This window comes from Lithobates pipiens, unplaced genomic scaffold, assembly GCF_037356315.1.
Source record: "Lithobates pipiens isolate NorthernLeopardFrog02 unplaced genomic scaffold, aLitPip1_a1.2 Scaffold_1, whole genome shotgun sequence".
NCBI lineage: Eukaryota > Metazoa > Chordata > Amphibia > Anura > Ranidae > Lithobates > Lithobates pipiens.
This window is the reverse complement of record NW_027507685.1, coordinates 163,028,994-163,056,281: the sequence shown is the minus strand read 5'-3', so window position 1 is coordinate 163,056,281 and position 27,288 is coordinate 163,028,994. Positions and strand designations below refer to the sequence as shown.

The following is a 27,288-nucleotide window of genomic DNA, read 5'->3' as shown; positions in this document are numbered from 1 at the left end:
GCGCTGTCAGCGAGAGGAGGAATAATAGCCGATTACCGGCTCCGTTCTATCACATGATCAGCTGTCATTGGCTGACAGCTGATCACGTGATAAGGGGTCGGGATCGACCCCTTACACGGATCGGTGATCAGGCGAGTCTCACGGACTCGCCGATCACAGAGCGCGCCGCGCGCGCCCCTCAGGGGGCGCGCAGGCCGCTCGTAACCAGGACGACGTCAATAGACGTAGTCCTGGAAATCTAGGTCCGCGCTAATGCCGTCATTCGGCAATAGCGCGGTACCCAAGTGGTTAAACAAATTCATACAAATTGTTTCATGCGCTTATATACAAATATACTATCAAACTTAAAAACACGCGCACAGTTGGCCCAATGATTTCAAAGCACCTTTGTTAGACCATATGTGTTTTAATACAACACGTTGTCACAAATATATGAAAATATTTCCTTACATGGTTCCACAGAGCTTTACTTACACATTTTTTGGAGGAAAGAACCACTTTTGTTGGCCAAAGCAGACAATCTGACTGTTACCAGTTTTGATAAGCAGAATCAATGGATAGCATGTTTTGTGTCTTTGACTCCAGTGGAAATATAGTTCCATTATAAATCCAAACGTGATGTCCCTCTTCCTGCTTAATGGACTCTATATGTAAAAGTACAAGGTGACTCCAGGAAGAGGAGAGTTGACAGTTATGCTGTAGTCTTGTTGGAAAAGGCAATTAACCCCTAATACGGTGGGAAATCTCACCACTGAAGTCCAAACTAACAGTGTCAACCATATATATTTCATTCATTCCTACATATTGTGCACATGGAATTTATAAATAGAGTGCACCACAGACAAAAAAGATTTATTACTAACAATATTCAGCAATTATTTTAAAGAGGTTTCTAGCCATTAGTCCAGTCTAAGGCCTGCCTTACCTTTCTATGATCCCCATGTTGTTGTAATGCTCGTATACCTAGAGAATGAGTTTGCCATTTTATGCTTTTGCCATCTTTTGTTTTGTTTCTCATGACTATTACTCTTCCATGGCATATTTTTATGTTCTAGTATACCTACTGTCCTGTGGAGCCTGGTCCCTGGGGGGATCTCCATGCCTCACACTTACCCTCCCTTAGGCATACTCAGTACCCTCCCCTGGCACTGTTCTTGGTTCAGAAATGTCCCCTATAGTACTTTATTATGTCTATTGGTTTTCGACTATTTGGTGCCACCTAGTGGCCTACTCATGTAATTTTCTCTCCCCTCTGCTTTTCTGGTCTCTGCCCTTAGTGGTCAGGTATACCTCGAACCCTTCTGTTGACACATTATTGACACTGAGGCCTGAGACTTTCTTTTCTATATCCTCATGCTGCTTTTTCTTTTACCTATCCTTCTCACCAGTTTTCCTCCCCTCTCTTCCGTTCCCTCCCCCTTCCCTATGCTTGGAGATATTGGCACCAGGAGGGTCCATATAACCCACTCCCCCCCAACCCACATTCCCCACCATGGCAAACGTACAACCTCTTAACCTAGCATCCTATAATTGTAAGGGGTTGTCCTTCGTCCAACCACCGCCATCCCGCAGAGGTGCATCCTGGTGCCTGAATGATAATGATTCAGTGTGTATAGCCGTAGTCACCAAGGTGAGCCGACACTTTGTATCTGACCACTCCACCAACACTACCATCCCACTTATCCAGTGGGAGGCTCTGAAATGTGTGGTCTGAGGCGTTCTTATACAAAACGGTTCTCGCCTAAAAAAGATTAGATCAGATGAAATTCGTTGCCTTTTAACCACCATTTTGGTCCTTGAATCCCTCCATAAACAAATGCTAGAGCCCGTCACTTTATAGAACACACGTTGTGACCTCCTCCAATTACTGGACTCCCACTCCTCAATAGCCCGTGATCGAGCACACAATTACCATTATTCCGTGGCCAATAAGTGTGGTAAGCACCTAGCCTGGGTGTTTTCATGGGTATTCATCCCAGACCCCCCCTCCACTCCATTCCTTTCATTAGTAAACTCGACCAGTCCAAAGTCTTTAACGTGAAAGGCATATTACACTTCTATTCTCAGTTGTATAATCTACCACTGGGTGCCTCAGACAGCCCTGCGTCCCTTTCCACGGACATCATGCAGGCCTACATAGTGGAAACTGCCTTGCCTGCAATTGACCCACGGGAGTCCTCTGATCTGGATAGGCCCTTAGCAGAACTGGATTTTCTGGGAGCCATCAAGGGTCTAAAATTAGGCAAATGCCCTGGCCCAGGTGGAAAAAAACCCAATTATACAAAACATTTGCACCCCTATTAACGCCACTCCTGGCCCGGGCCTTCAATGCGATTGATAACTCTACTCTCCCCTCCAGGGACCTCCTGTCGGCCAATGTCTCCATCCTTCTGAACCCCAGCAAGGATCCTTCCCAATGCAGTAGCAGTAGTACTACTGAACGTAGACCTAAAGTTATTTGCAAAGATTCTCGCTAACTGCCTTTTCACCGCTATTGCCAGGGATTATCCACAGAGACCAGGTTGTTTATGTCCCAGGTAGGGAGGCCTGGAACAACACGACTAAAACAATACACCTCATTTGGCTTTTTTGCGCCTCTCCCTGGAACAAATAGGCCTTGGCTCCCCTTTCATTACTAAAATTATTCACTTACACCCGTCTGCCTCAGGCTTGGTAAATGGCACCTCATCAGAGGCGTTCAACATATCGAATGGCACCCGCCAAGGTTGCCCCCTTTCCCCCCCGCTCTTATTAGTCATTGTAATTGAGCACCTGTCCAAACTCCCTCCGACCACCATAAACTGTCCCTTTATGCTGATGATCTGTTGATATATGCCCGTCAACCCTATACAACCCTACTTTCACTCTTTTCTGAGTTCCAGCGCTTCGGCTCTTTTAGTAACTTTAAGAGCAATATCTCCAAAACAGAAGCCCTCAACATCTCCTTATCTGCCCCCACAATGTCTTCACTTTGCTCCAACTACTCCTTCCAAGGGCATCTCCTACTTGGGCATAACAATACCTGTCAACCTGATTCTCCTTAAAGGTTATCATAAAGGATAAGGGAGGACACTTAATGTCTAGTGGAAAAGAAATTTTATCTCCAAATACGGAAAGGTTTGTTCACAGTAAGAGCTGTGAACATGTGGAATAGACTCCCTCAAGATCTGGTTCTGGCCAGTAGATTGCTTTTAAAAAGGCATTAATTCTTTCCTAAATGTATATAATATAACTGGATACTAATATTTATAGGTAAAGTTGATCCAGGGAATATCCGATTGCCTCTCGGGGGATCAGGAAGCATTTTTCTTTACCCTGCTGGAGCAAAATGCCTATGCTGTTTTTTTATGTCTTTCTCTGGATCAATTATGGGTATTGGAATATTTATATGGTATTGTATGATTTATTTTTTTCCCCATTTTGTTGGTTGAACTGGATAGACTTGTGTCTTTTTCAACCAGACTATGTACCCTGTTTCCCCTAAAATAAGACCTAGTGTGATTGTCGGTGATAGCTGCAATAAAAGCCCTACCCCCCAAATAAGCCCTAGTTAAAGTCCTTGTAGGTCTTCTTTTCAGGGTAGGGCTTATTTTTGAGGAAACAGAGTAGGGCTTATTTGGGTGGTAGGGCTTATATTGCAGCCAACACCAACAATCACGCTAGGTCTTATTTTAGGGGAAACAGGGTATCTATGTAACTATAACTAGTCTTTGCAACAAGGAACATGGAAGGCTTGTAAAAAAAACACACAAAAATTCCCAGTTCACGCACCAGCCAGCCTGCAACAAACCAAATTGACCCTTTCTAAGCCCCTGTACACACGGTCGGAGATTCTGCCAACCAAATCCGTCGGATTTTGTCTGTCGGATTTAGTCCGACGGATTGTGTCCGACGGAGTGTGTTGCATACACACGGTCGGACTAAGTTGTCGAAAAATCCGATCTTTCAGAACGTGATGACGTAATTTCGTTACGATGGGACTACATTCAGGCTAGTAGCCAATAGCTTTGATGTAGGAATTTGATCTGAGCATGCGTGGCACTTGGTCCGATCAAAATTCGCTACACATGATCAGAGTATGTCCGATCGAACCAGTTGGTCGGGAAATATTTCCAACATGTTGGAAAATTGGGTCCAACGGATATTCGGACGGAATCAGTCTGATGCATACCACACACAGTCGGATTATCCCACGACACGGTCCGATAGGACACATTCCGACGGATTATCCGACCGTGTGTACAAGGGCTTACAGTTCACGTTAAAAACAAGGGGTTTAGTTTCCACACATTTGCAAATATATGCATAAGCTGCAGTGGTCACATCACAGCACCCCAGTGTACTACAGCCCTTTGAGAGTCCCCCAAGTTGGAGTAAATGTACAGTGCTCAGTTAAATGAGTACACCCCCAACAGATTTGTCAGAAAACCTTTACTTTCCTTTGAGAATCAACATTTTCTATGCTACAAAATACTCCCACAAATGCGGGCCATTAATTGCATCCAAGATTTGTTAATTTGCATACGTCTAATTATTCATTAACCGCCGCTGGAACAACCACTGCAGTTATACTGCGGCAGGTTGGCTCCCCTGCGCAAGCTGTCGTAGCTGTACGTCGGCTCTTTAAGACGCTTTAGCACGTGCGCACGTGCCTGCGTGTCCCGGGGCTGATGTGTGTGCCCGGCGGGTGCGATGACTGCCAGGCACCCGCAATTTATCGTGACAGAGCAAGAACTGGGATCTGTATGTGTAAAAGAATACATATGAGCCTGAACTGAGGAAAAACATTTTTTTTTAAATTGGATATTTATTATAGTAAAAAGTACAATATATATATATATATATATATATATATATATATATATATATATATATATATATATATATAGATATATATATAGATCTATATATATATTTTTTTTTTTTTTTCAAAATTGTTGCTCTTTTTTTTGTTTATAGCGCAAAAAATAAAAACTGCAGAGGTGATCAAATACCACCAAAAGAATGCTCTATTTGTGGGGGGAAAAGAACATCAATTTTGTTTGGGCACAATGTCACACGGCCACGCTATTGTCAGCTAAAATGACGCAGTGCTGTATCCCAAAAAATGGCCTGGTCGGGAAGGAGGTAAATTCTTATGGGGCCTAGTGGTTAAACAGGTGTTCAGCAGACAGTTGATTAAAATGGCATTACTTAATAATATAAAGAAAAAAGGTGTTTTCTTTGTTATTATATTATATTTGCACTGGGGCCGCCTCGGAGATATGTGAACCGGCTCCATAGAGAGTCGGTGTTCTGCCAAAAATTGTCCCCCCATCGCATAGTGTCCGCTCTGTACTGTGCAGGTGCAGCGCTTGCACGCACGGAGTCCAGGTTGATGCCCCACCATCCAAGTGGATATATGGTAGCACTTAGTAACAGGGCCCCTCGTGAGCTCGCTTCGCTCGCCACGCTTTGGGCACAGCCTCACTTCGCTCTGCAATTTTTTATTCTGACTCTATGTCCACTTGGGTGGTGGGGCTTGAACCTGGACACAGTGCGCAGGCGCCGTTCATCTTTGGAGACTTTCAGTGTCTCCTTGTCTTCCGTACTGTACAAGCGCAGTAAAGGGTGGACACTATCCGACGGGGGACAGTATTTGACACAACACTGGTCACAATCTCCTGCTATTGCAAAATGTAGGGATCCTGCATACAATTCTCAATAGTGTGAACCCGGCCTTAGATTCGTTTTTTTTTCCTGAAAAACTAGTTAGACTGGGTGTATGGGTATAGTTTGTAGAGTAAAGATCCCTAAACTAGAAGGGGATTTAAGCAGGTCTTAGTCCCGGATCACACTTGTGCGTGGTGCAAGATCGCATGTGATTTGCACTGCAGTGTGATGCGATTTCAACCATACATATAGTATGGCTGATATCACATCCCATTCAGACCAAACTCGCACAGCACCCTTTTTTTGGTCTGCACCAGAATCGGATCGCATGGGTGTTCACACCCATACGATCTGATTAATTTCCAAACTGTCAGTTTGCAATGTGATATACAAGCTGAAATGGGGGTGTCATTAACATGGTATTGAAGCTGTGAACTGCCGTGCAAGTCGGATGCGATGCGGGAACCCACAGTGGATTTTCAGGGTTCCCACATTACACAAGTGTGAACCAAGAACCAAGCCATAAGGTCTTTATTGTTGAGAAGCTTTAATGTAATTTTCACCCCATGACCTCATGCCCTCTTTTTTGCCAGTGTTACCCACTACAAGCATTTCTAAACACAAATGTTCAGATGTTATATAGCTAAGTGATGTACAATATTATGGTAAATGAAAAGTAACCAGGTTTGAAATTGTACAGTTGTCCATGTTTTTGTCACTTCTGGCAATAATAATCTCTTACTACAGTAATAGCTAGTTTTCTGCCTCATTGGCTTTCTGTAAAACCATCCACACTTTATAAAACCACCATGGCTCCATTTTAAAACATTCTAACACTTCAGAACACCCACTTTATTAAAAGGTAATGGGAGAGCCGGCTTAAAAGCAATCTGCAGACTCCTGGTAAACGTGATTGAATTTTTACATCCACTACCAAGAAGTTAAAACAGCTTGTAAACTCCTCATATAGGATTAGCAGATGGACCGAGGTCAACAGGAAGAGCTGCTAACAGTCCAGTTTGTTAGCTTTGTATGGTTATATTAGAGCCCCATTCTTGCTGCTTATTCCTAGATTAGTTATGACATAGAGTATATATAGTATAGTTGGTTATTTATGTTTTTTATTCATTGTTTTTTGCATGTATTATGGCTACGAGTCAAAATAGGACTGTGGAAAATAGGTTATATTTGTTATTCAGGTAAATATAAAATATTATATATAAAGTTAAAGCGGAGGTCCACCCTAAAATGGACCTCCGCTCATCGGAATCCCCCCCCCCTCCGGCGCCACAATCGGCATCTTTCAGGGGGGAGGGGGGTGCAGTTACCTGGATAATCCAGGTAACTGCACCCACTTCCGGGCTAGCTCTCTGCGGAACGGGGCGTACGTTCCGCAAGCGCCCGCCCCCTTCAGCAAGTGCCCCGCTGCCTGCTGGGAAACACACAGCTCCCAGAGGCAGCGGGGACCGTCCGGATTGCGCCGCGCGGCTCGCGCATGCGCAGTAGGGAACCGGGAAATGAAGCCCAAGATGGCGGCGGGACCCGGCAGCCGAGCGAGCGATCGGCTTCGGGTGCCGACATCGCGGGCGCGCTGGACAGGTAAGTGTCACTATTTAAAAGTCAGCAGCTGCAGTATTTGTAGCTGCTGGCTTTTAAAAAAAAAAAAAAAAACGCGGAGTCCCGGTGGACTCCCGCTTTAAGAATGCCAAGAAACGTTATGCTTTTTTCAGCATGTTTCTCTTTACCTCCTTCTAGTTGTTTACATAGCTCAGTAGTTAAGGTTAAAATGTAATCCCCCTCCCTTCCCCCCAGAGCTTCCACCAAGGTTTCAAAAATAGACGTGTTGCTTGGAAAAAGACTTCTTCAGTTTGCTGCCATAGTAAAGCCCCATACACACTATCAGATTTTTTGCTGTTTTTTTTCCTTCAGATTTACCAAAACCATGTAGTGCAGGGGCCTGCCTGATTGCATACACATTGAAACTCCTAAGGTTTGACCTCATATTACATGGTTTTGGTAAATCTGAAGGAAAAAATCAGCAGAAAATCTGATAGTGTGTGGCTTTAGGCACATGAGATTAAAAAAATTCCATACTTTTTACTGATCTGGATATAGATGCATTGTTTTCAATAGAATCATACACACAGCTGTGTAAAGCTCAGTAATAGAGCAATGAGAGCAAAGCAGAAAAGCTAAAAAATAGAAAACGTTGAGTACAGTAATTTGCATATACGTGTTTACTCATCTATACGCATGTTTATATGTGTATATACGCGTGTATTGCAATACTGGTAAGAAGAATTTTATGCTTGTATATGCTTACCTACCTTTACACTTCTGTATGTGTGTTTATATAATGTCTTTTGTGGTCAACAAGATCCTGAGTATGCTTAGGATAGCACATTTCATAGATCATAGAGGCATCAGAAAACTTTCATACTTTCGGGACACATTCAAAATGCCTTTGACGGAGACGTTTCGATTCTGTCAAATTATCCACTATATTCAATCACTTGGTCAAGGCCAGGGAGATATTAACGCTAGAACACTTTATGAAAATAAGTGCCTCAAAGCACCTGGGACGCGATCGGAACTCTAAGCTTTCTTACCAAATAGCTTGGGAAGCGGACTTGGGGGAGACGATTGATGAGGATGTTTGGTCCAGGTGGTCGGCCGTGGTGCACAGGGGAATTTTGAACACCTCCCTCGTGGAGGCCAATTACAAAGTACTGTCGCGGTGGTACCTGGTTCCGGCACGGATAGCTAAAATGCACCCAGAGGCTTCGCCCCTCTGCTTTAGAGGGTGCGGTCAAGTGGGAACAATGTTCCACACCTGGTGGACATGTCCAAAAGTCAACAGATTCTGGATAAGAATTTTTAACTTGGTGTAATCGGTGACCGGAGTGAATATACCTAAAAATGTTAAAACAGCTCTATTCTCTGACCTCTCGAATTACCTACCTAAACATCTCAGATCCCTCATTTCTTTCATTTTTTTGGCAGCTAAAATTGCCATAGCGCGAGCGTGGAAAACCTCTCAGATAAACCTGGCGCTAGTTAAAAACAAAATTTCCTGGATCATGATAAATGAAAAACTAACTAGTATTCTCCGAGACCAACAAAAACGATTTGAAAAGATATGGAATCCCTGGGTTAGATATCTTCAGTTGCCATGAGGGGGGGGGGATTAGTAGGCTGGAGCGTGGCGATCGTCTATACACTCTTTTATTCCTTTTTTCCCTTTTCTTTCTCTTTCTTCTCCTGCCCTATATTCTTCCTTTTCATTTTCATCTCTTTTCTTCCTTCACCCCTTCTTTTACGCAAAGAGTTATTTTGTTCCCATGGTTGGGTTCCCATACGTGTGATAATGGGCTCTATAGAACGTCCAAACCAGCATACGTTTACTATTAAAGAACTACTATGACTCCAAGCTGGGTTACCGGATTCTACCTTACGACAGTTTTCTATGGTAAACTACAAAGGCTATTGATTGTATTGTCAGATATATAATGAACAGTCTTGGAAAGAGAAGGTTGGTCATTCTATGATTTACCAGTTTGTTGATATGTGTTTTACTATAAGTACTTATGGTTTCTTTCGCACTAATCTGAGCCCCACAACTGTACCTTTATTGTGAACAAAATATGTATCACAGTGAACCCTTGTTACTGATAAAAAAAAAAAAAAACATAATTTCAATAAAAATCATTGAAACGAAGATCCTGTGTATGAAATTCAGTAAATTCTTACATCCGTGTGCAAACTCTCCCTTCTTTGGGAACCTTTTGTCACCTATTAAATGTTAATTTGTAAAGCAAACCTTGTTATATATACTACCAAAAAAGCTAAACTTTAGTTTACAACTGGGCTAATAAAAATGGTCTTAAACTGTTATACACCATTAAATAATGGCATCCCAGTCTAAGGCCGCGTACACACGCGGGGACTGTTCGCCCAACTTTGTCCGTCAAACAGTTTCGGCAAACAGTCCGCTCAAAATTAGCATGGACGGACATGGCCACACACGACGTACGAACAGTTTGCTGAAACCGTGCGCGATGACGTGAACGGCACGTACGACGGGACGAAAAATACGACGTCCTATACACTGCATTATAACTTTCGGCGTGTAAATCCTTTCTGAGCATGCGCGGAACTTAGTTTGACGAACAAGCCTACACACGAGGGGACTGTTCGCTGAAACCAAGTTTCAGCGGACAGTTTTACGGAAATTCCGAAAAAACTTTGTTCGTCAGACTGTCCGCTGAAACTGTCCTCTGAAAGCCCACACACGAGCGGACTGTCCGCTGAAACACTGTTCAGCGGACAAAGTTGGGCGAACAGTCCGCCCATGTGTACGCGGCCTTAGTCCGTAGGTTTCAATATTGAGTTGGCCCATCCTTTGCAGCTATAACCGCTTCAGCTCTTCTGGGAAGGCTGTCCACAAGGTTTAGGAGTGTGTCTATGGGAATGTTTGACCATTCTTCCAGAAGCGCATTTGTGAGGTCAGGCACTGATGTGAACCAGAAGGCCTGGCTCGCAGTCTCCGCTCTAATTTATCCCAAAGGTGTTCTATCAGGTTGATGTCAGGACTCTGTGCAGGCCAGTCATGTTCCTCCACTCTAAAGTCGCTCATCTATGTTTTTATGGACCTTGTTTGTGTACTGGTGCACAGTCATGTTGGAACAGGAAGGGCCATCCTCAAATTGTTCCCACAAAGTTAGGAGCATGAAATTGTCCAAAATAAAAAAAAAAAAAAAAAAAAAAAAAAAAAAAAAGAAAGAAATTGTCCAAAATATCTTGGTATGCTGAAGCCTTACGAGTTCCCTTCACTGGAACTAAGGGTGCAAGCCCAACCCCTAAAAAAAAAAAACCCACACCATAATTCCACCTCCACCAAATGATTTGGACCAGTGCACAAATCAAAGTGCGTAAAGACATAGAGGAGTGAGTTTAGGGTGGATGAACTTGACTGGCCTGTCAAACATTCCCATAGACACACTCGTAAATCTTGTGGACAGCCTTCCCAGAAGAATTGAAGCTGTTATAGCTGCTAAGGTTTGGCCAACTCAATATCGAACACTATGGACTAAGACTGGGATGCCATTAAAATTCATGTGGCGTACAAAATTCATAAGGCGTACCAATACTTATGGTAGTATAGTGTAGCTCCTTTTTAATCATACTTGTTGATAGGACTAGTTTAGAATGGAAACAGTACTTTTCTCCAACTATCATCAAATTGACTTTTCAAAAATGTTCTCTTGTTGATGAATGTGCATTAAAGAGGAAGTAAACCCTGATGAGTTTACTTCCTCTTTCATTCCCTGCAAAGGCAAAGCATAATGGACTACTATGCATCGCATAGTAGCCCATTATGTGTCACTTACCTGACACAGGAGCCAGCGAAGTCGCCGCTGTCCCCTGTAGTCCGCCGCATCCATCTTGTTGGTGGGGTCTCGCAGCTCCGCCGCTGTCATTCGGCGAAGCCGCGATGACGTCACTCCCGCGCATGCGCACGGGAGTCGACACGTGCGGCAGCTCCATTCTTGGAAATGCCGCGCTCAGTGCGCGCTCAGTGCCGCGCTCAGTGTGCCCGTTTTTGGGCAAATATCTCCTAAACCATATAGGTTTAGGAGATATTGCTTGGACCTACAAGTAAGCCTTAATCTAGGCTTACCTGTAGGTCAAAGTGGTTTGTAAGGGTTTACAACCACTTTAAATTCCGACTTAAAGGGAATGTACAGTGTTTTTCCAAATATTTTCTTTATTCAGTTATTGTGTTGAAGAGTAAAGATACATTTTTGTTTTATTTTTAGCTAGGTAAATAAGAATTATTGCATATACATACTGCATTTACCCCTTCTAGCCACCAGGTGGTGAGGGAAAGTTGTGTATGCCAATGTTTTAGCTGGATTAGTACAAACCTATAAAAATACATGCCTGAATTACAGTATTGACGTTACACACACACACACAAATTATTAGTTAGCTGATTAGCTCTAAGAAAGGTCTTCACTCCCCCCTACTCTCCATGTACATCCCCTGTCTGCTGAAGCAGTCAGTAGGTGCACAGCTAGTGCTGGACTCTCATAATAAATAGCCCAGCATGCTAGGGGGTGGCTTCTGGGGCTATAGGCCCAAGTCTCTTACAGTAGGGTGACCAGACGTCCCCAGACTAATGACACTGTCCCTGGAGCCAGTCTTTCCCTGGATTTGTCCAAGGAGGTGCTTAGGGGGTGGTTTGCCCTGGTGTGCCACACACTGGTGGGTGTCGGGCCAGCATCGCCCCCTGGGTCAGCTTTAATTTGAATCGCATGCCTTCACATAAAGTCCTGCCTCCTGGTATGGCTCCTTTGACAGACAGCACACTTGTCCAATGCCGGGACATGTGCTGCCTAGGTGGGAGCCAATCCAGTAGGCCACCAGGCGATTCAAATTAAAGCTGACCCAGCAGACGACACCCGCCTGTGTGATGATCCGGCCTGCTCTCCTCTTCCTCTCCTCTGTGATCCCGGCAGAGGTGAGGGTGAGATGTGGGCACTGGTGAGGCTGCATTCCTGGGAACCGAAGAGGCTGCATTGCTGGGCACTGGTGAGGCTGCTTTGCTGGACACAGGTGAGGCTGCATTGCTAGGCACAGGTGAGGCTGCATTGCTGGGCACAAGAGAAATGAAGATAGCGCTATCCGAATCTCAATAAGGGTGTGGAGCCTCCAGCCAATCAGTACCAAGCCCATGTAAAGGCTAATCAGTTTCTTGAAAATAGTAGTTTAGTTTTAACTGTAACACCATTTTACATTTTGTAGCTTTTGACACATAAAGGCTCGGGAGCTGAATAAGCTGTTATTCTTATTACACTTGGCAGCACTGGTGAAATGTGTTGTGGTTCCCGAGGTGTGAAATAGCTAAAAATATAAGGATCCTGTTGCTTACTTTCTATGAGGACCACTACATTTCCTGTCGACAATAAAAATTAAGCTTTTTGCAACTTCATGCCTACAGAAATAATCTGTACTAGCATCAATAACGTGCACTGCAAAAGGTTTCTTAGGCACAAGTAAACTACTTGCTGAAATACAGTATATAATCTGAACATGCATAGGAGACTATAAAAAAGTTGTCCGTTAAATTCATCCTCCGTTACCTCCTGCAGTTTTGGTCCAAGTGCAGAAAAAAACCCATTGGTCAACTATAATCAGCTTTGCCAACCAAAAAAACAAAACAAAAAAAAATAGGCCCATGCAGTCAATCAATAATAGTTACCTATCCAACGGGAAGGGGTGCCTACTCTTTCATCTCCTCCAGAGCTACAATAGCTATAAACCCTTCAACATCCAACACATGTCCAAGAGTGTCAGATTTCTGGTTCCCTGCTGAGTTTTGTGGCTCCACTTGCCGGTAACGTTGTCACTACAGGACATAGTAGTGACATAGCAGCTAGTGTAAATAATCACAGCATGCAAGGGAGACCACACATCCAGCACACTGAAAATTCTTCTGCCACTGTAGCTGAACCACTCCCTGCCGGACATGAAGGTATTATTGATCTTCATGGACCTATTCTTTTGGGTGTCAAGAAGTTGTTTTAAATACTTATGTGGTAACAAACCCATCCTAAATATAAAACCTTTTTTTTTTTTTTATATGCAACCGATGTCCCATTGTCCTTTATACAGTGCATGGGATAAAAAAGGTAATATTTAAAAAAAAACTTTACACTGACCTTGGGTATATTTTAACAAATTAAAGAGGAACTGAAGTCCAACAATAAAAAATGGTGAGCAGGCAAGTTCTTTATGCCATCTATGTCTCTTGTGCCATATACCTACCTGTTCGCAATCTTCTTTAGGGTAAATGCACATTGGGTTTAAAAAACGCTGCTTCTACAGCAGATTTACATTTTTTTTCTCCTGCCTGTAGAAGCAGCTCATTGTTTAATATGGGGGTGATTTACTAAGAAGAAGGCTCTGCACCAGTTCATACATTAATTGGTGCGCCGGAAAAGTCATTAATCAAATGTGTGAACCGGCGCACATTGGAGCGCAAATAATGATAATAAATACTCACATATGCAAACTGCAACTGGTGCTAGGGTAACTCAATGATAATAGCGCACGCCCAATACAATTGTTTAATCTCATCTCATTGGATGTGCAATTAGTAGGCGTTCTCAGTTAATTAACCCTTTGATGCTAATCTCATTCCTGTCACTTCTAATATATCTTTGAAATTTTTTTTTCTTTTTTTTTTTTTACCCTTTGAATACATTACAACCCAATAAATTTATATTTTTAGATCTTGATCTTTAAAGGTGACCATGAACTGCAATCAGCTAGATCTTAAATAAATTAGATTTAGTGCAAGAGCCTGCTTGATTTCCTATAATTTGAATCAACTGTTCAAGTGCTACTTTCTATTACCTATTTAGCTAAATATCGAGTTGCACAGAGATTGGCCAATCAGATTGCATAGTGTATGACTATCTTAAGTGCCAAAATTGGAATGTAGATGTGCCATCACCCACTGGTATTTTCCAAACTTATTTCGTGGGTATTATACAAGGCACATGAAAAAACACCTTTTTTCAAGACATGCAGAGTGATCAGGAATCTTCAAACTACGGCTCTCCAGCTGTTGCGGAACTATACATCCCATGAGGCATTGTAAAACTGACATTCACAGACATGACTGGGCATGATGGGAATTGTATTTCCTGAACAACTGGAGGGCCGTAGTTTTAAGACCCCTTTGCTAGACCATTATGCCTCCAGAATTGGGAGTGGGGCATCAACCCAACTTCTCTCTGCTGGTGGACACAAGAACCTACATCAATACATATACATATATCTATATCTATATCTATATATATATATATATATATATATATATATATATATATTAATATACACACACACACTGAAGCAGGAAGCAATATACATTGACCTGTAAGTGAATCTGTACACAGGAAGTAGGTATGTGTTTAAGCCACTCTGTGCAAAACGAGCTGCACAGTGGAGGTAAGTATAACATGTTTGTTATTTAAAAAAAAAAAAAATACCTTTACAATCCCTTTAAATTCACTTTTTGGAGGAGCTAGAGGAGCGAGAGTCTTTTTACATAATTTTAAAAAGGTGCATGTCATATGTTGGCAACGTAACATGCTAACATGACCTGTGTGTAAATCTCCTTAAAAAAATAAATAAAGGTAAGCCAGCGTAAAAAAAAATAAATAAAATGTTTTGGAAAAAATGCCTGTAAAAGCAAATGCCCAAAAACTCTCCTAAACTCTTGTGCAATATGAGCTACTACTGGTAAAGATTAACCGCTTGCCAACTACCTCACACCAATATACATCGGCAGAAGGGCTTGTACAGTCAAACTAACGTACCTGTACGTTGCCCTTTAAGAGGCGGCCAGTGGGCGCACGCGGTAAGCTCCGTGAGTCGGGTCGCGGGTCCCGCAGACTGGATCGCTGCGGGGATACTCGCGATCATCTCACGGAGAGGAAGAACGGGGAGATGCTAACTGCCTAGTGACAGTGTCACTGATCTCTGCTCCCTGTGATCAGGAGCAGAGATCAGTGATGTGTCACACGTAGCCCCACCCCCCACAGTTAGAATCACTCCCCAAGACATACTTAACCCCTACACTTCCCCCTAGTGGTTAACCCCTTCACTGCCAGTGTCATTTACTCAGGAATCAGTGCATTTGTATAGCACTGATTGCTGTATAAATGACAATGGTCCCAAAAATGCATCAAAAATGGCCGATATATCCGTCATAATGTCACAGTCAGGTAAAAATCGCTGATCACCGCCATCACTAGTAAAAAAAAAATATTAATAAAAATGCCATAAAACTATCCACTATTTTGTAAACGCTATAAATTTTTTCAAACCAATCAATAATCGCTTATTGTGATTTTTTTTTTTTACCAAAAATATGTTGAAGAATACATATCGGCCTAAACTGAGGAAAAAAAACATTTTTTTTATATATTTTTGGGGGATGTTTATTATAGCAAAATGTAAAAAATAATGCGTTTTTTTTTTTTTCAAAATTGTCCCTTTTTTTTCTTATAGTGCAAAAAATAAAAACCGCAGGGGTGATTAGATGCCACCAAAAGAAAGCTCTATTTGTGGGAAAAAAAGGATGTCAATTTAGTTTGGGAGCCACGTCCCACAACCGTGCAATTGTCAGTTAAAGCGACGCAGTGCGGAATCGCAAAAAGTGGTCTGGTCAGGAAGGGGGTAAATTCTTCCGGGGCTGAAGTGGTTAAACAAAAGTTTTACTCTGTATATGCATAGAGGAATCAATGACCAGCTATTGATTGCACACAGATTTTTAAACATGATAAATTTATGTGTGATAATGATTGTTTATGATGATTGGAAACCACATGTTAATATTGTTCAACTTATGCAGGAACTTCCCAAACAGATTAATCGCTTTATTTATGCCGTGTTTTGTACTCTTGCTTACCTGGACTTTCTTCAGAGCCACCGGCTTCCTGTCCATGTGACAAGTCGCTCTGTACACCTCACTGAACTGCCCCCGACCAATCTTCTTATCAATTTTAAAGTCTGCCAATGTGCATCGGTAAGGATAGGTGGTCATGTGTCTCTGTGCAAACAAGATATAAAAAAAAATCAGATTCAGTGGATAAAAACTGATTGATGTAAATGTTTAGTTACTTTCTTTCAAGTATTTCTTATCCTAGGATAAAACAGGCCTATAAACAATTACATTTAAATGAAATAGTGGAACTTGCAATGCCTGCAGCAGGTGTGTACACCTGAGGAAGCTGAAATCTTACCAAAAGTGTACCCCAAAAGATACACTATATGGTCACAAGTGACTTTGTTGGACATGCCATACCACAACCATCGGCATTAATATAGAGTTGCCCCCCACCCCCTTGCTACTATTGACAGCTACTAGTCTTTTGGGAAAGCATCTGTGCACCTATTCAGCCAAAAGATCATTTGGAGGTCAGGTGCTGACGTTGGATGAAAATCTTAATAGTCAAACTAGGAAGATTGAAGTCAGGGCAACACAAGGTCCTTCAAACTAAATTCATCAAACAATATCCTTATTGCCTAATTTTGTGCCACAGAGCCACAATCGTGTCGAAACAGAAAAGAGTCCTTCCAAATAGTTGTCTCAAGATTGGAAGCACATACCGTAGTTGTCTAAAATGTATGCTGTAGCAATAATAGTACTCCTTATTGGAATCACCAGATCGTGACAATTTGGAAGTTTGTGACCATATTTTAGGTCGCATATTGGAGGTTATGACAGCCTCAGCCCGGGCTCCAACCAGGCCACACCCCTGGGCCCCAACTAGTCCATGCTACATGGAGGGCGTGGCCTGGTTGGAGCTCACACGGAGACTGTCATACACCTCCTCACAGGGTTTTGCTGTGATGTGCGACATTTAGGACTTCCATTTCCTACTGGATGTTCTGAGCTGGGACATGCTCTTTCCTTGTCAGCATTCCTAGTGGTTTGTCATACAAGAGGACCTGGCAGAGCCTTGAGCAGCACTTACAATTTTTGTTGTGGGTCACACATTTATAGGTATCATGGTCAGATTTTTCACAAACCTTTAGCCACATGGTGTATACGAAACTGCTGCGTGGTGTAAAGCATAAGTTCACTGTACAAAAATGCCTATTTATAGCAGACAGCAGATACCGCGATCCTCTAAACACACTGTGCCTATGATTTACAAGTCATTAATAAAACGCAAGCCGTGATGTGGAGCCTGCGGTGTCCCATGGAGTTCTCTTTGTATTAAGCTGCAGAGAAAACCCTGAAATTGAAGGAAAGGTAGGTCATCATGACTTTAACTCATTTATTGGAGTAAATGGCCTCCTGTTGCTCCAGAGTCCCAAAGCAAACAAAGCAACACTGTGCTGTATGAATCTATTTCTTTTTTGCTCCCCTCCCCTGATCCACCCTCCTCATCCCTGAATACAAACTTTACTTACTTACTTACTTTGATCTAACAGCCATAGCCTCTGCTGAATGTTTACACCAGGGCAGTATCTTCTCATAGACTTCTATAGGGCCACATCCTAAGACTGAAGACCCTCAGGATATGTTCCCATAGAAGCCTATAAGAAGCTGCTGTGCAGTCAAGGCCATTTTACATAAGATGTTTAAGTCAGGAATAAACAAACACCAGACTACATAGCTCCCAGATCAAGCATATTAATCAAAGTAAACCTGTCACAGTCAGGGGGAATTCAAGCTTAAAGGGGATGTAAACCCTCATAGATAACCACAGAAGAGAACAGGATCAGATGATACATAGAGATGAAACAAATCTCTCTACATAAGTATTACATGTATATCTGTGGTCTTCAGCTTTATAGACTGTTTAGAAAGTGCACATCATGTTAGGAGATTTTCTCTTCCTGTTCAGCACTGCAATAAAGCCTGAGCATACAGCCAAGACAGCTGATTGGAGGAAAGGCATACACCCCCTCTCCTCATAGGTAGAAACTTTCAGCTTTCAATCGTTTAGCACTCTGCTAATCTATTTATAGCATCCTCCTCAACGCAAAACTCAAGCTACTTTTCTCATATGTGGCGGAGAACGTGTCAGGAGTTATCGGGCTGATAAAGGAAGAACGAAGAAAAGAAAGAAAACAAGGGTGCACCATCCTTGTGCATTATCCTTAGATAGATTTTATTAGAAATAAAATAGGAAGCTACTCAAAAACTTATGGATGAAAACTCCTGAAACAAATAGTCTCCAGATGATAGCAATTGGTAAAAGTGACAACAGACACCAGATCATAACAGAGGAGATTACAGGGGTCACTGCTGGCATCTAGGGATGATGCACAATGCTGGTGCGCCCTTGTTTTCTTTCTTTTCTCTTTGACTGTTAGGATACCCCTATCCTTGAGGGCAGCAAGGCCTGAAACATGATCCACTACGAGATCTAGTCCATCTGGTACTCACTTGTGCACAGGAGTGTTTTGTTTTCTATCAAAAGGAAGAACAGAGCAGGAGACAGCTACGGGATATAGTGCATTGAAGAGAGGTAAGAAAACACTACCAATATATGTGCCCAGCTCAAATTCCATGAAAAAGGGTTTACATCCACTTTAATGTATGATAAAAGCATTGTGTATGACAAGTCAACTGTATTATTTTTCATCATTCCCTAGCCCCCTGAAAGGACCCCCAGCCTCCCCCAGAAATACTGTTACCCACAGTTGCTCCAACATCCTCCAGAAACCTCATTCCCCGCAGGGCTACCAGGGCTGCTGCTGAATCCCATTTCCTCCTCCAAACCCTCCTTCATGAAACCCAGCTCCATTCAGTGCCACTAGGGCACTTCAAACCCCCCTTTATTTTTCCTCCCACTAATACCAGTGTCAGAGCAGTTTTCCTCCTACTGACCCCTATGCCAGAGCAGCTGTGCATGGATTCTGTTTGGACTTAATAAAACCTATTCTTTTTTTTTTTTATATTTTAAATATTTTATTGTCTTAAAAAGACACTGACTCATGCGTAATAAACCAAGCACTTTTCTCCACTCTTGGTATGTGGGTAGAGAGGATATGACCATACGACCCCCAAAGAGTAGCAGCTTTGTGGGGCCAGTCATATTGTGGGAAGGAAGCCTAAGGTAAGTATTCCTCTGCTTCTATTCTTTTCACCCGCTAGACCAGCCTTTCTCAACCAGTTTTCTGTTGAACCCTAGGGTTCCTCTGGAGGCTGTTAGGGATTCCTTGAGCAATGAGCAATTTCTGTCTTTTAGATGCGTAATAACCGACAACCATGGTCTTGTTAGCCATCTGTCAGGGGGGAGAGGGCTCTTGCCAATGGAGCATTCTTTGCAGTGACCTCCATGCTATTGTATAGAGAGCTGTAGATATATATAGTAGATATAAAGTATCTCACAAAAGTTAGTACACCTCTCACATTTTTGTAAATATTTTACTATATCTTTTCATGTGACAACACTGAAGAAGTGACACTTTGCTACAATGTAAAGTAGTGAGTGTATAGCTTGTATAACAGTGTAAATTTGCTGTCCCCTCAAAATAACTCAACACAGCCATTAATATCTAAACCGCCAGCAACAAAAGTGAGTATACCCCTAAGTGAAAATGTGCTAATTGGGTCCTAGTAAGCCATTTTCCCTCCCCGGTGTCATGTGACTCGTTAGTGTGACAAAGTCTCAGGTGTGAATGGGGAGCAGGTGTTAAATTTGGTGTTATCGCTCTCCCTCCCTCATACTGGTCACTGGAAGTTCAACATGGCACCTCATGGCAAAGAACTCTCTGAGGATCTGAAAAAAAGAATTGTTGCTCTACATAAATTGCAAACAGTGACATGGGCGTCCGCAGAACTTTTTCCAAGGGGGGGCATCATTTCAAGGCCACTCATGCTCCGCCCCTTTTTGACAATCTCATGAAAATCTTTCCACTGGTAATACATATGTGTTATATAACAGATAATTCATCTTCACTTTGTATTGGAAGTTACTCTGGCGGCTGTGTTCCATGCTCATATAGCCTAGAGAATGTACATCTTTTTACATTGCAATACATCTGTTGTGGTCATATATTGATCTCATACTGTCACTGTATTGGCTGTTTTCATCAAGATAAAAATATGGCCACAACAGATGTATTGCAATGTAAAAAGATGTACATTCTCTAGGCTATATGGGCATGGTACGCAGCCACCTGAGTAACCTTGCGGACACCCATGCTTTCAAAAACCAGCCCTGGAAATTTTTTTATACCAGCCTCACAGCATTATTATACCAGCCCAACAGCATTATTATACCAGCCCAACAGCATAACGTCATTATTTTCTTGTTCATGAAAGGGAAAAACCATACATTTTAAAGCACATCTGATGAAGAGAGTATTAGATATAGATATGAAATCACATAGGGCTTTTTATATATATATATATATATATATATATATATATATATATATATATATATATATATATTCAAATTCCAGTTAATAGTGGTAAGTGATCAATCATCAAGGGGGACCCCAGAAACTCTGAACGTGGGGGGGGGGGGGAACCACCTTCTGCAGAAATAATACTCTAAGGTAAGGGGGTTGGGTTACTAATATACGGAGGAAACCCTTTATATCGGTGCCCCTTACATTATCGTATTCACTCCCCCCTTACATCAGTGACCCCCGACTGGCCTGGCGGTGCTTTCACTGACCTCCTCTCAGGTGCACTGTGCAGGGCTCAGTCAGTTGGCTCCAGCTTGGAGGTTTTATCCTATAGTCTCCTGTCCACAGTCCACACAAGTCTGACTTCTCCCATGACCCCCATCCCAGCAGCGCTCCCACTCTTGACTCCTCTCCAGACTCCCTCAGAGACTGCAGACATGCTACAGGAGATGGACAGAGACTGCAGACTTGAAACAAGAGCTCAATGTGGCCTCACCAGTGCCCATCAAATTCAGCCTCACTGTGCCCACCAAATGCAGCTTCACTGTGCCCACCAAATGCAGCTTCACTGTGCCCACCAAATGCTGCCTCACTGTGCCCTTCAAATGCAGCCTCACTGTGCCCTTCAAATGCAGCCTCACTGTGTCCATCAAATGCAGCTTTACTGTGCCGTGAATGCAGTCTCACTGCGCCCATCATTGCAGCCCCTCCTGTGCCCCATGTCCCAGTCTGCAGTCCCTGTCTGTGGGAAGGTGTGTTGTTGATGCTCGGTACAGTACCTTGCATGCCAGCAGGATATCCATGACGGCCAGCAGAAGGCAGGGTCTGTTCTCGTTTTGGATGGGGATGGTGCTCCTTCCAGAGGATCTGTCTGCTGTGAGATGGAGTGGTCCCTGGCCACCTGCACCTTCAGCCGTCCTCATTTTCTGGCCCCAGTCAGCCTGCCCTCTGGTCCTGGGGAAGTGGAGAGCACTGAGTGGGAGTTGGAGAGAAGGGGGAGCAAAGAGTACTGGAGGGGTTGGAGAACACAAGGGTGGGGGCAAAGAGCGAGGGGGAGTGGAGATCACAGGGGTGGGGAGCGGAGAGCGCTTGGGGGGAACTTGAGAGCACTGGGGGGGCCAACAAGAACAGAGGTACAGAGCACGGTAGGCTGAGAGCACTGGGGGGGCTAAGAGTGTGGGGTGGTGAAGAGCACTGGGGGGTACAAAGAGCAGGGGGGAGTGGAGAGCAATGGGGGGAGCTTGAGTGCACCAGTGGGGGCCAGAAAGAACAGGGGTAGAAAGCACGGGGGACTGGAGAGCACTATGGGGGGTGGAGAGCACATGGGTGGGCGCAAAATGCAGGGGGAGTGGAGAGTACAGGGGTGGGGAGTGGAGAGTGCTGGGGGGGAGCCAAAAAGAACAGGAGTGGAGAGCACGGAGGGTAGAGAGCACTGGGGGGGCTGGAGAGCACCAGGGGGGCAGAAAGAACAGGGGTGGGGAGTAAGGGGGGCTGGAGAGCATCGGGGTGGGGGCTGGAGAGTAATGGGGAGAGCTGAAGAGCACTGGGGGGGGGAAAGAACAGGGGGGGAGCATTGGGGGGAGTGGAGAGCACTGAGGGGAGAGCACTGGGCGGAAAGAACAGGGGGAGAGAGGAGAGCACTGGAGGGAGAAAGCACTGGGGGAGAGCCCTGGGGGGAGTGGAGGGCACGGGGGGAGAGCACTGGGGGGGGGGACGGGGGGGAGAGCACTGGGGGGGAACGGGTGGAGAGCACTGGGGGAGAAAGAAATGGGATGGTGGCTAGAAAAGGATGGGGAGAGCTGGAGAGCAGCAAGAACAGGGTGGGAGAAAACTGGGGGGGGGGGGCAGGACAGTGTGGTGGTGGAGGAGAGCACTGTGGGGGGGGGCAGGAGAGTGTGGTGGTGGAGGAGAGCACTGGAGGGGGTGGCAGGAGAGTGTGGTGGTAGAGGAGAGCACTGGAGGGGGTTGCAGGAGAGTGTGGTGGTAGAGGAGAGCACTGGAGGGGGTTGCAGGAGAGTGTGGTGGTAATGGAGACCACTGGGGGGGCAGGAGAGTGTGGCGGTGGAGGAGAGCATTGGGAGGGCAGGAGAGTGTGGCGGTGGAGGAGAGCACTGGAGGGGTGGAAGGAGAGTGTGGTGGTGATGGAGACCACTGGGGGGGCAGGAGAGTGTGGCGGTGGAGGAGAGCACTGGAAAGCAGGAGAGTGTGGCGGTGGAGGAGAGCACTGGAGGGGGTGGCAGGAGAGTGTGGTGGTAGAGGAGAGCACTGGAGGGGGTGGCAGGAGAGTGTGGTGGTAATGGAGACCACTGGGGGGGCAGGAGAGTGTGGCGGTGGAGGAGAGCACTGGGAGGGCAGGAGAGTGTGGCGGTGGAGGAGAGCACTGGAGGGGTGGAAGGAGAGTGTGGTGGTGATGGAGACCACTGGGGGGGCAGGAGAGTGTGGCGGTGGAGGAGAGCACTGGGGGGGCAGGAGAGTGTGGTGGTGGAGGAGAGCACTGGAGGGGGTGGCAGGAGAGTGTGGTGGTGATGGAGACCACTGGGGGGGCAGGAGAGTGTGGCGGTGGAGGAGAGCACTGGGGGGGGGGCAGGAGAGTGTGGTGGTGGAGGAGAGCACTGGAGGGGTGGCAGGAGAGTGTGGTGGTGATGGAGACCACTGGGGGGGCAGGAGAGTGTGGCAGTGGAGGAGAGCACTGGGGGGGGGGGCAGGAGAGTGTGGTGTGGAGGAGAGCACTGAAGAGGTGGCAGGAGAGTGTGGTGGTGATGGAGACCACTGGGGGGGGCAGGAGAGTGTGGCGGTGGAAGAGAGCACTGGGGGGGGGCAGGAGAGGGTGGTGGTGGAGGAGACCACTGGGGGGGGGCAGGAGAGTGTGGTGGTGGAGGAGAGCACGGTGGTGGAGGAGAGCATGGGGGGGCAGGAGAGTGCGGTGGTGGAGAGCACGGGGGGGGCAGGAGAGTGCGGTGGTGGAGAGCACTGGGGGGGCAGGAGAGTGCGGTGGTGGAAGAGAGCATGGGGGGGCAGGAGAGTGCGGTGGTGGAGAGCACTGGGGTGGCAGGAGAGTGCGGTGGTGGAGGAGAGCACTGGGGGGGCAGGAGAGTGCGGTGGTGGAGGAGAGCACTGGGGGGGGCAGGAGAGTGCGGTGGTGTAGGAGAGCACTGGGGGGGGCAGGAGAGGGCGGTGGTGGAGGAGAGCACTGGGGGGGGGCAGGAGAGTGTGGTGGTGGAGGAGGGCACTGTGGGGGGGGGGGCAGGAGAGTGTGGTGGTGGAGGAGAGCACTGGAGGGGTGGCAGGAGAGTGTGGTGGTAGAGGAGAGCACTGGAGGGGGTGGCAGGAGAGTGTGGTGGTAATGGAGACCACTGGGGGGGCAGGAGAGTGTGGCGGTGGAGGAGAGCACTGGGAGGGCAGGAGAGTGTGGCGGTGGAGGAGAGCACTGGAGGGGGTGGCAGGAGAGTGTGGTGGTGATGGAGACCACTGGGGGGGGCAGGAGAGTGTGGCGGTGGAGGAGAGCACTGGGGGGGGCAGGAGAGGGTGGTGGTGGAGGAGACCACTGGGGGGGGCAGGAGAGTGTGGTGGTGGAGGAGAGCACGGTGGTGGAGGAGAGCATGGGGGGGCAGGAGAGTGCGGTGGTGGAGAGCACGGGGGGGGCAGGAGAGTGCGGTGGTGGAGAGCACTGGGGGGGCAGGAGAGTGCGGTGGTGGAAGAGAGCATGGGGGGGCAGGAGAGTGCGGTGGTGGAGAGCACTGGGGTGGCAGGAGAGTGCGGTGGTGGAGGAGAGCACTGGGGGGGCAGGAGAGTGCGGTGGTGGAGGAGAGCACTGGGGGGGCAGGAGAGTGCGGTGGTGTAGGAGAGCACTGGGGGGGGCAGGAGAGGGCGGTGGTGGAGGAGAGCACTGGGGGGGGGGCAGGAGAGTGTGGTGGTGGAGGAGAGCACTGTGGGGGGGGGGGCAGGAGAGTGTGGTGGTGGAGGAGAGCACTGGAGGGGTGGCAGGAGAGTGTGGTGGTAGAGGAGAGCACTGGAGGGGGTGGCAGGAGAGTGTGGTGGTAATGGAGACCACTGGGGGGGCAGGAGAGTGTGGCGGTGGAGGAGAGCACTGGGAGGGCAGGAGAGTGTGGCGGTGGAGGAGAGCACTGGAGGGGGTGGCAGGAGAGTGTGGTGGTAGAGGAGAGCACTGGAGGGGGTGGCAGGAGAGTGTGGTGGTAATGGAGACCACTGGGGGGGCAGGAGAGTGTGGCGGTGGAGGAGAGCACTGGGAGGGCAGGAGAGTGTGGCGGTGGAGGAGAGCACTGGAGGGGTGGAAGGAGAGTGTGGTGGTGATGGAGACCACTGGGGGGGCAGGAGAGTGTGGCGGTGGAGGAGAGCACTGGGGGGGCAGGAGAGTGTGGTGGTGGAGGAGAGCACTGGAGGGGGTGGCAGGAGAGTGTGGTGGTGATGGAGACCACTGGGGGGGCAGGAGAGTGTGGCGGTGGAGGAGAGCACTGGGGGGGGGGCAGGAGAGTGTGGTGGTGGAGGAGAGCACTGGAGGGGTGGCAGGAGAGTGTGGTGGTGATGGAGACCACTGGGGGGGCAGGAGATTGTGGCGGTGGAGGAGAGCACTGGGGGGGGGGGGGCAGGAGAGTGTGGTGTGGAGGAGAGCACTGAAGAGGTGGCAGGAGAGTGTGGTGGTGATGGAGACCACTGGGGGGGGCAGGAGAGTGTGGTGGTGGAGGAGACCACTGGGGGGGGGGGGGCAGGAGAGTGTGGTGGTGGAGGAGAGCACGGTGGTGGAGGAGAGCATGGGGGGGCAGGAGAGTGCGGTGGTGGAGAGCACTGGGGGGGCAGGAGAGTGCGGTGGTGGAAGAGAGCATGAGGGGCAGGAGAGTGCGGTGGTGGAGAGCACTGGGGGGGGGGGGGGCAGGAGAGTGCGGTGGTGGAGGAGAGCACTGGGGGGGCAGGAGAGTGCGGTGGTGGAGGAGAGTACTGGGGGGGCAGGAGAGTGCGGTGGTGGAGGAGAGCACTGGGGGGGGCAGGAGAGGGCGGTGGTGGAGGAGAGCACTGGGGGGGGGGCAGGAGAGGGCGGTGGTGGAGGAGAGCACTGGGGGGGGCAGGAGAGTGCGGTGGTGGAAGAGAGCACTGGGGGGGCAGGAGAGTGCGGTGGTGGAGGAGAGCACTGGGGGGGGCAGGAGAGGGCGGTGGTGGAGGAGAGCACTGGGGGGGGCAGGAGAGGGCGGTGGTGGAGGAGAGCACTGGGGGGGGGCAGGAGAGTGCGGTGGTGGAAGAGAGCACTGGGGGGGCAGGAGAGTGCGGTGGTGGAGGAGAGCACTGGGGGGGGCAGGAGAGGGCGGTGGTGGAGGAGAGCACTGGGGGGGGGCAGGAGAGGGCGGTGGTGGAGGAGAGCACTGGGGGGGGCAGGAGAGTGCGGTGGTGGAAGAGAGCACTGGGGGGGCAGGAGAGTGCGGTGGTGGAGGAGAGCACTACAGCCCTCCCCCCCCTCGATCCTCCTATCCAGGCACTGTAGCACGGATGGACATCTACTCCTCTGGATCACAGCGCTGGATGGCTGTGTTCGGCGGCCGCTCTGTAGCACAGTCCCGCCCCCCCCCAGACCGGCTCATGTGATAGGCGGAACATGGTTCTCTCTACTATCACACAAGCTGGTCTGGGGGGGCGGGACTGTGCTACAGAGCGGCCGCCGAACACAGCCATCCAGCGCTGTAATCCAGAGGAGAGAGCGGACTCAGAAAAGAAAAATGCAGCATGGAGGCGGCGGCGGCGGCGGCAACACCTTGGGAATTCCAGGGGGGGCACTTGACCCCCCTTGCCCCCTGCTGCGGACGCCCATGAACAGTGATCTGTTTGTGTCAAGGTTCAACAACAAGGTTGGCAACTTTGTGTCAAGAACAAGGGATCCACTCGCATGCAGAACAGATATATTGGTGACCCCGTGGGATCAGTTCTCACTGATTTATGCATTCCTTCCTATTCTGCTGCTACCACAACTTCTTTGCAGGATCAAGCAGGAAAAGAAGTGGGTGGTTCTTGTGGCCCAGAAGATCTTGGCATGCAGAAATAGTAAAGATGATGGTAGGGGCCCCATGGACCCTACCACCATGTCCAGACCTGCTATCGCAGGGACAAGTGTTCCATCCTTCCTTACAAACGCTAAATTTAACGGTTTGGCTATTGAAACCCACATTCTGAAGAATTGCCGGCTTTCAGGCTCAGCGATATCTACTTTGATTAATGCCAGGGAGCCAGCTTCCAGAGTCATTTATTACAGAGTCTGGAAGGCATATGTTTCCTGGTGTGAATCCAGGGGTTGGCATTCCAGAAAGTGTGTCATAGGTAGAATCCTTGTCTTTCTGCAAATGAGGTTAGAGATGAAGCTGGCCTTGAGTCCTATCAAGGACCAGGTCTCGGCCTTATCGGCATTGTTTCAACGTCCGCTTGCTTCACATTCTTTGGTCCTAAGCTTTATACAGGGGGTAGTGTGGCTTAATCCACCAGTTAGAGCACACATGAACCCTTGGGAAATGAATTTAGTTCTGTTGGCATTACAGAAACAGCCTTTTGAGCCGATACGACATATTCCCTTGGTCCTTTTCACAAGGAAGCTAGTGTTTCTGGTAGCCATTTATTCTGCAAGAAGGGTATCAGAATTAGCGTCTCTTTCTTGTAAAGAGCCATATTTAATCATTCACAAGGATAGAG

The 27,288-nt window shown here is 47.1% G+C and overlaps 1 protein-coding gene across 4 annotated transcripts in view; it reads right to left on the bottom strand.

Annotated features, from left to right (window-relative positions):
- Positions 1-27,288, bottom strand: part of NEK6 (NIMA related kinase 6) — a 345,952-nt gene that overhangs the window by 133,965 nt on the left and 184,699 nt on the right. For all 4 annotated transcript variants that reach the window (XM_077478833.1, XM_077478836.1, XM_077478835.1 and 1 more), the window contains one exon: positions 16,136-16,276. In XM_077478833.1, the coding sequence (XP_077334959.1) occupies positions 16,136-16,276 (141 nt within the window). The remainder of the gene's footprint in view (positions 1-16,135; positions 16,277-27,288) is intronic.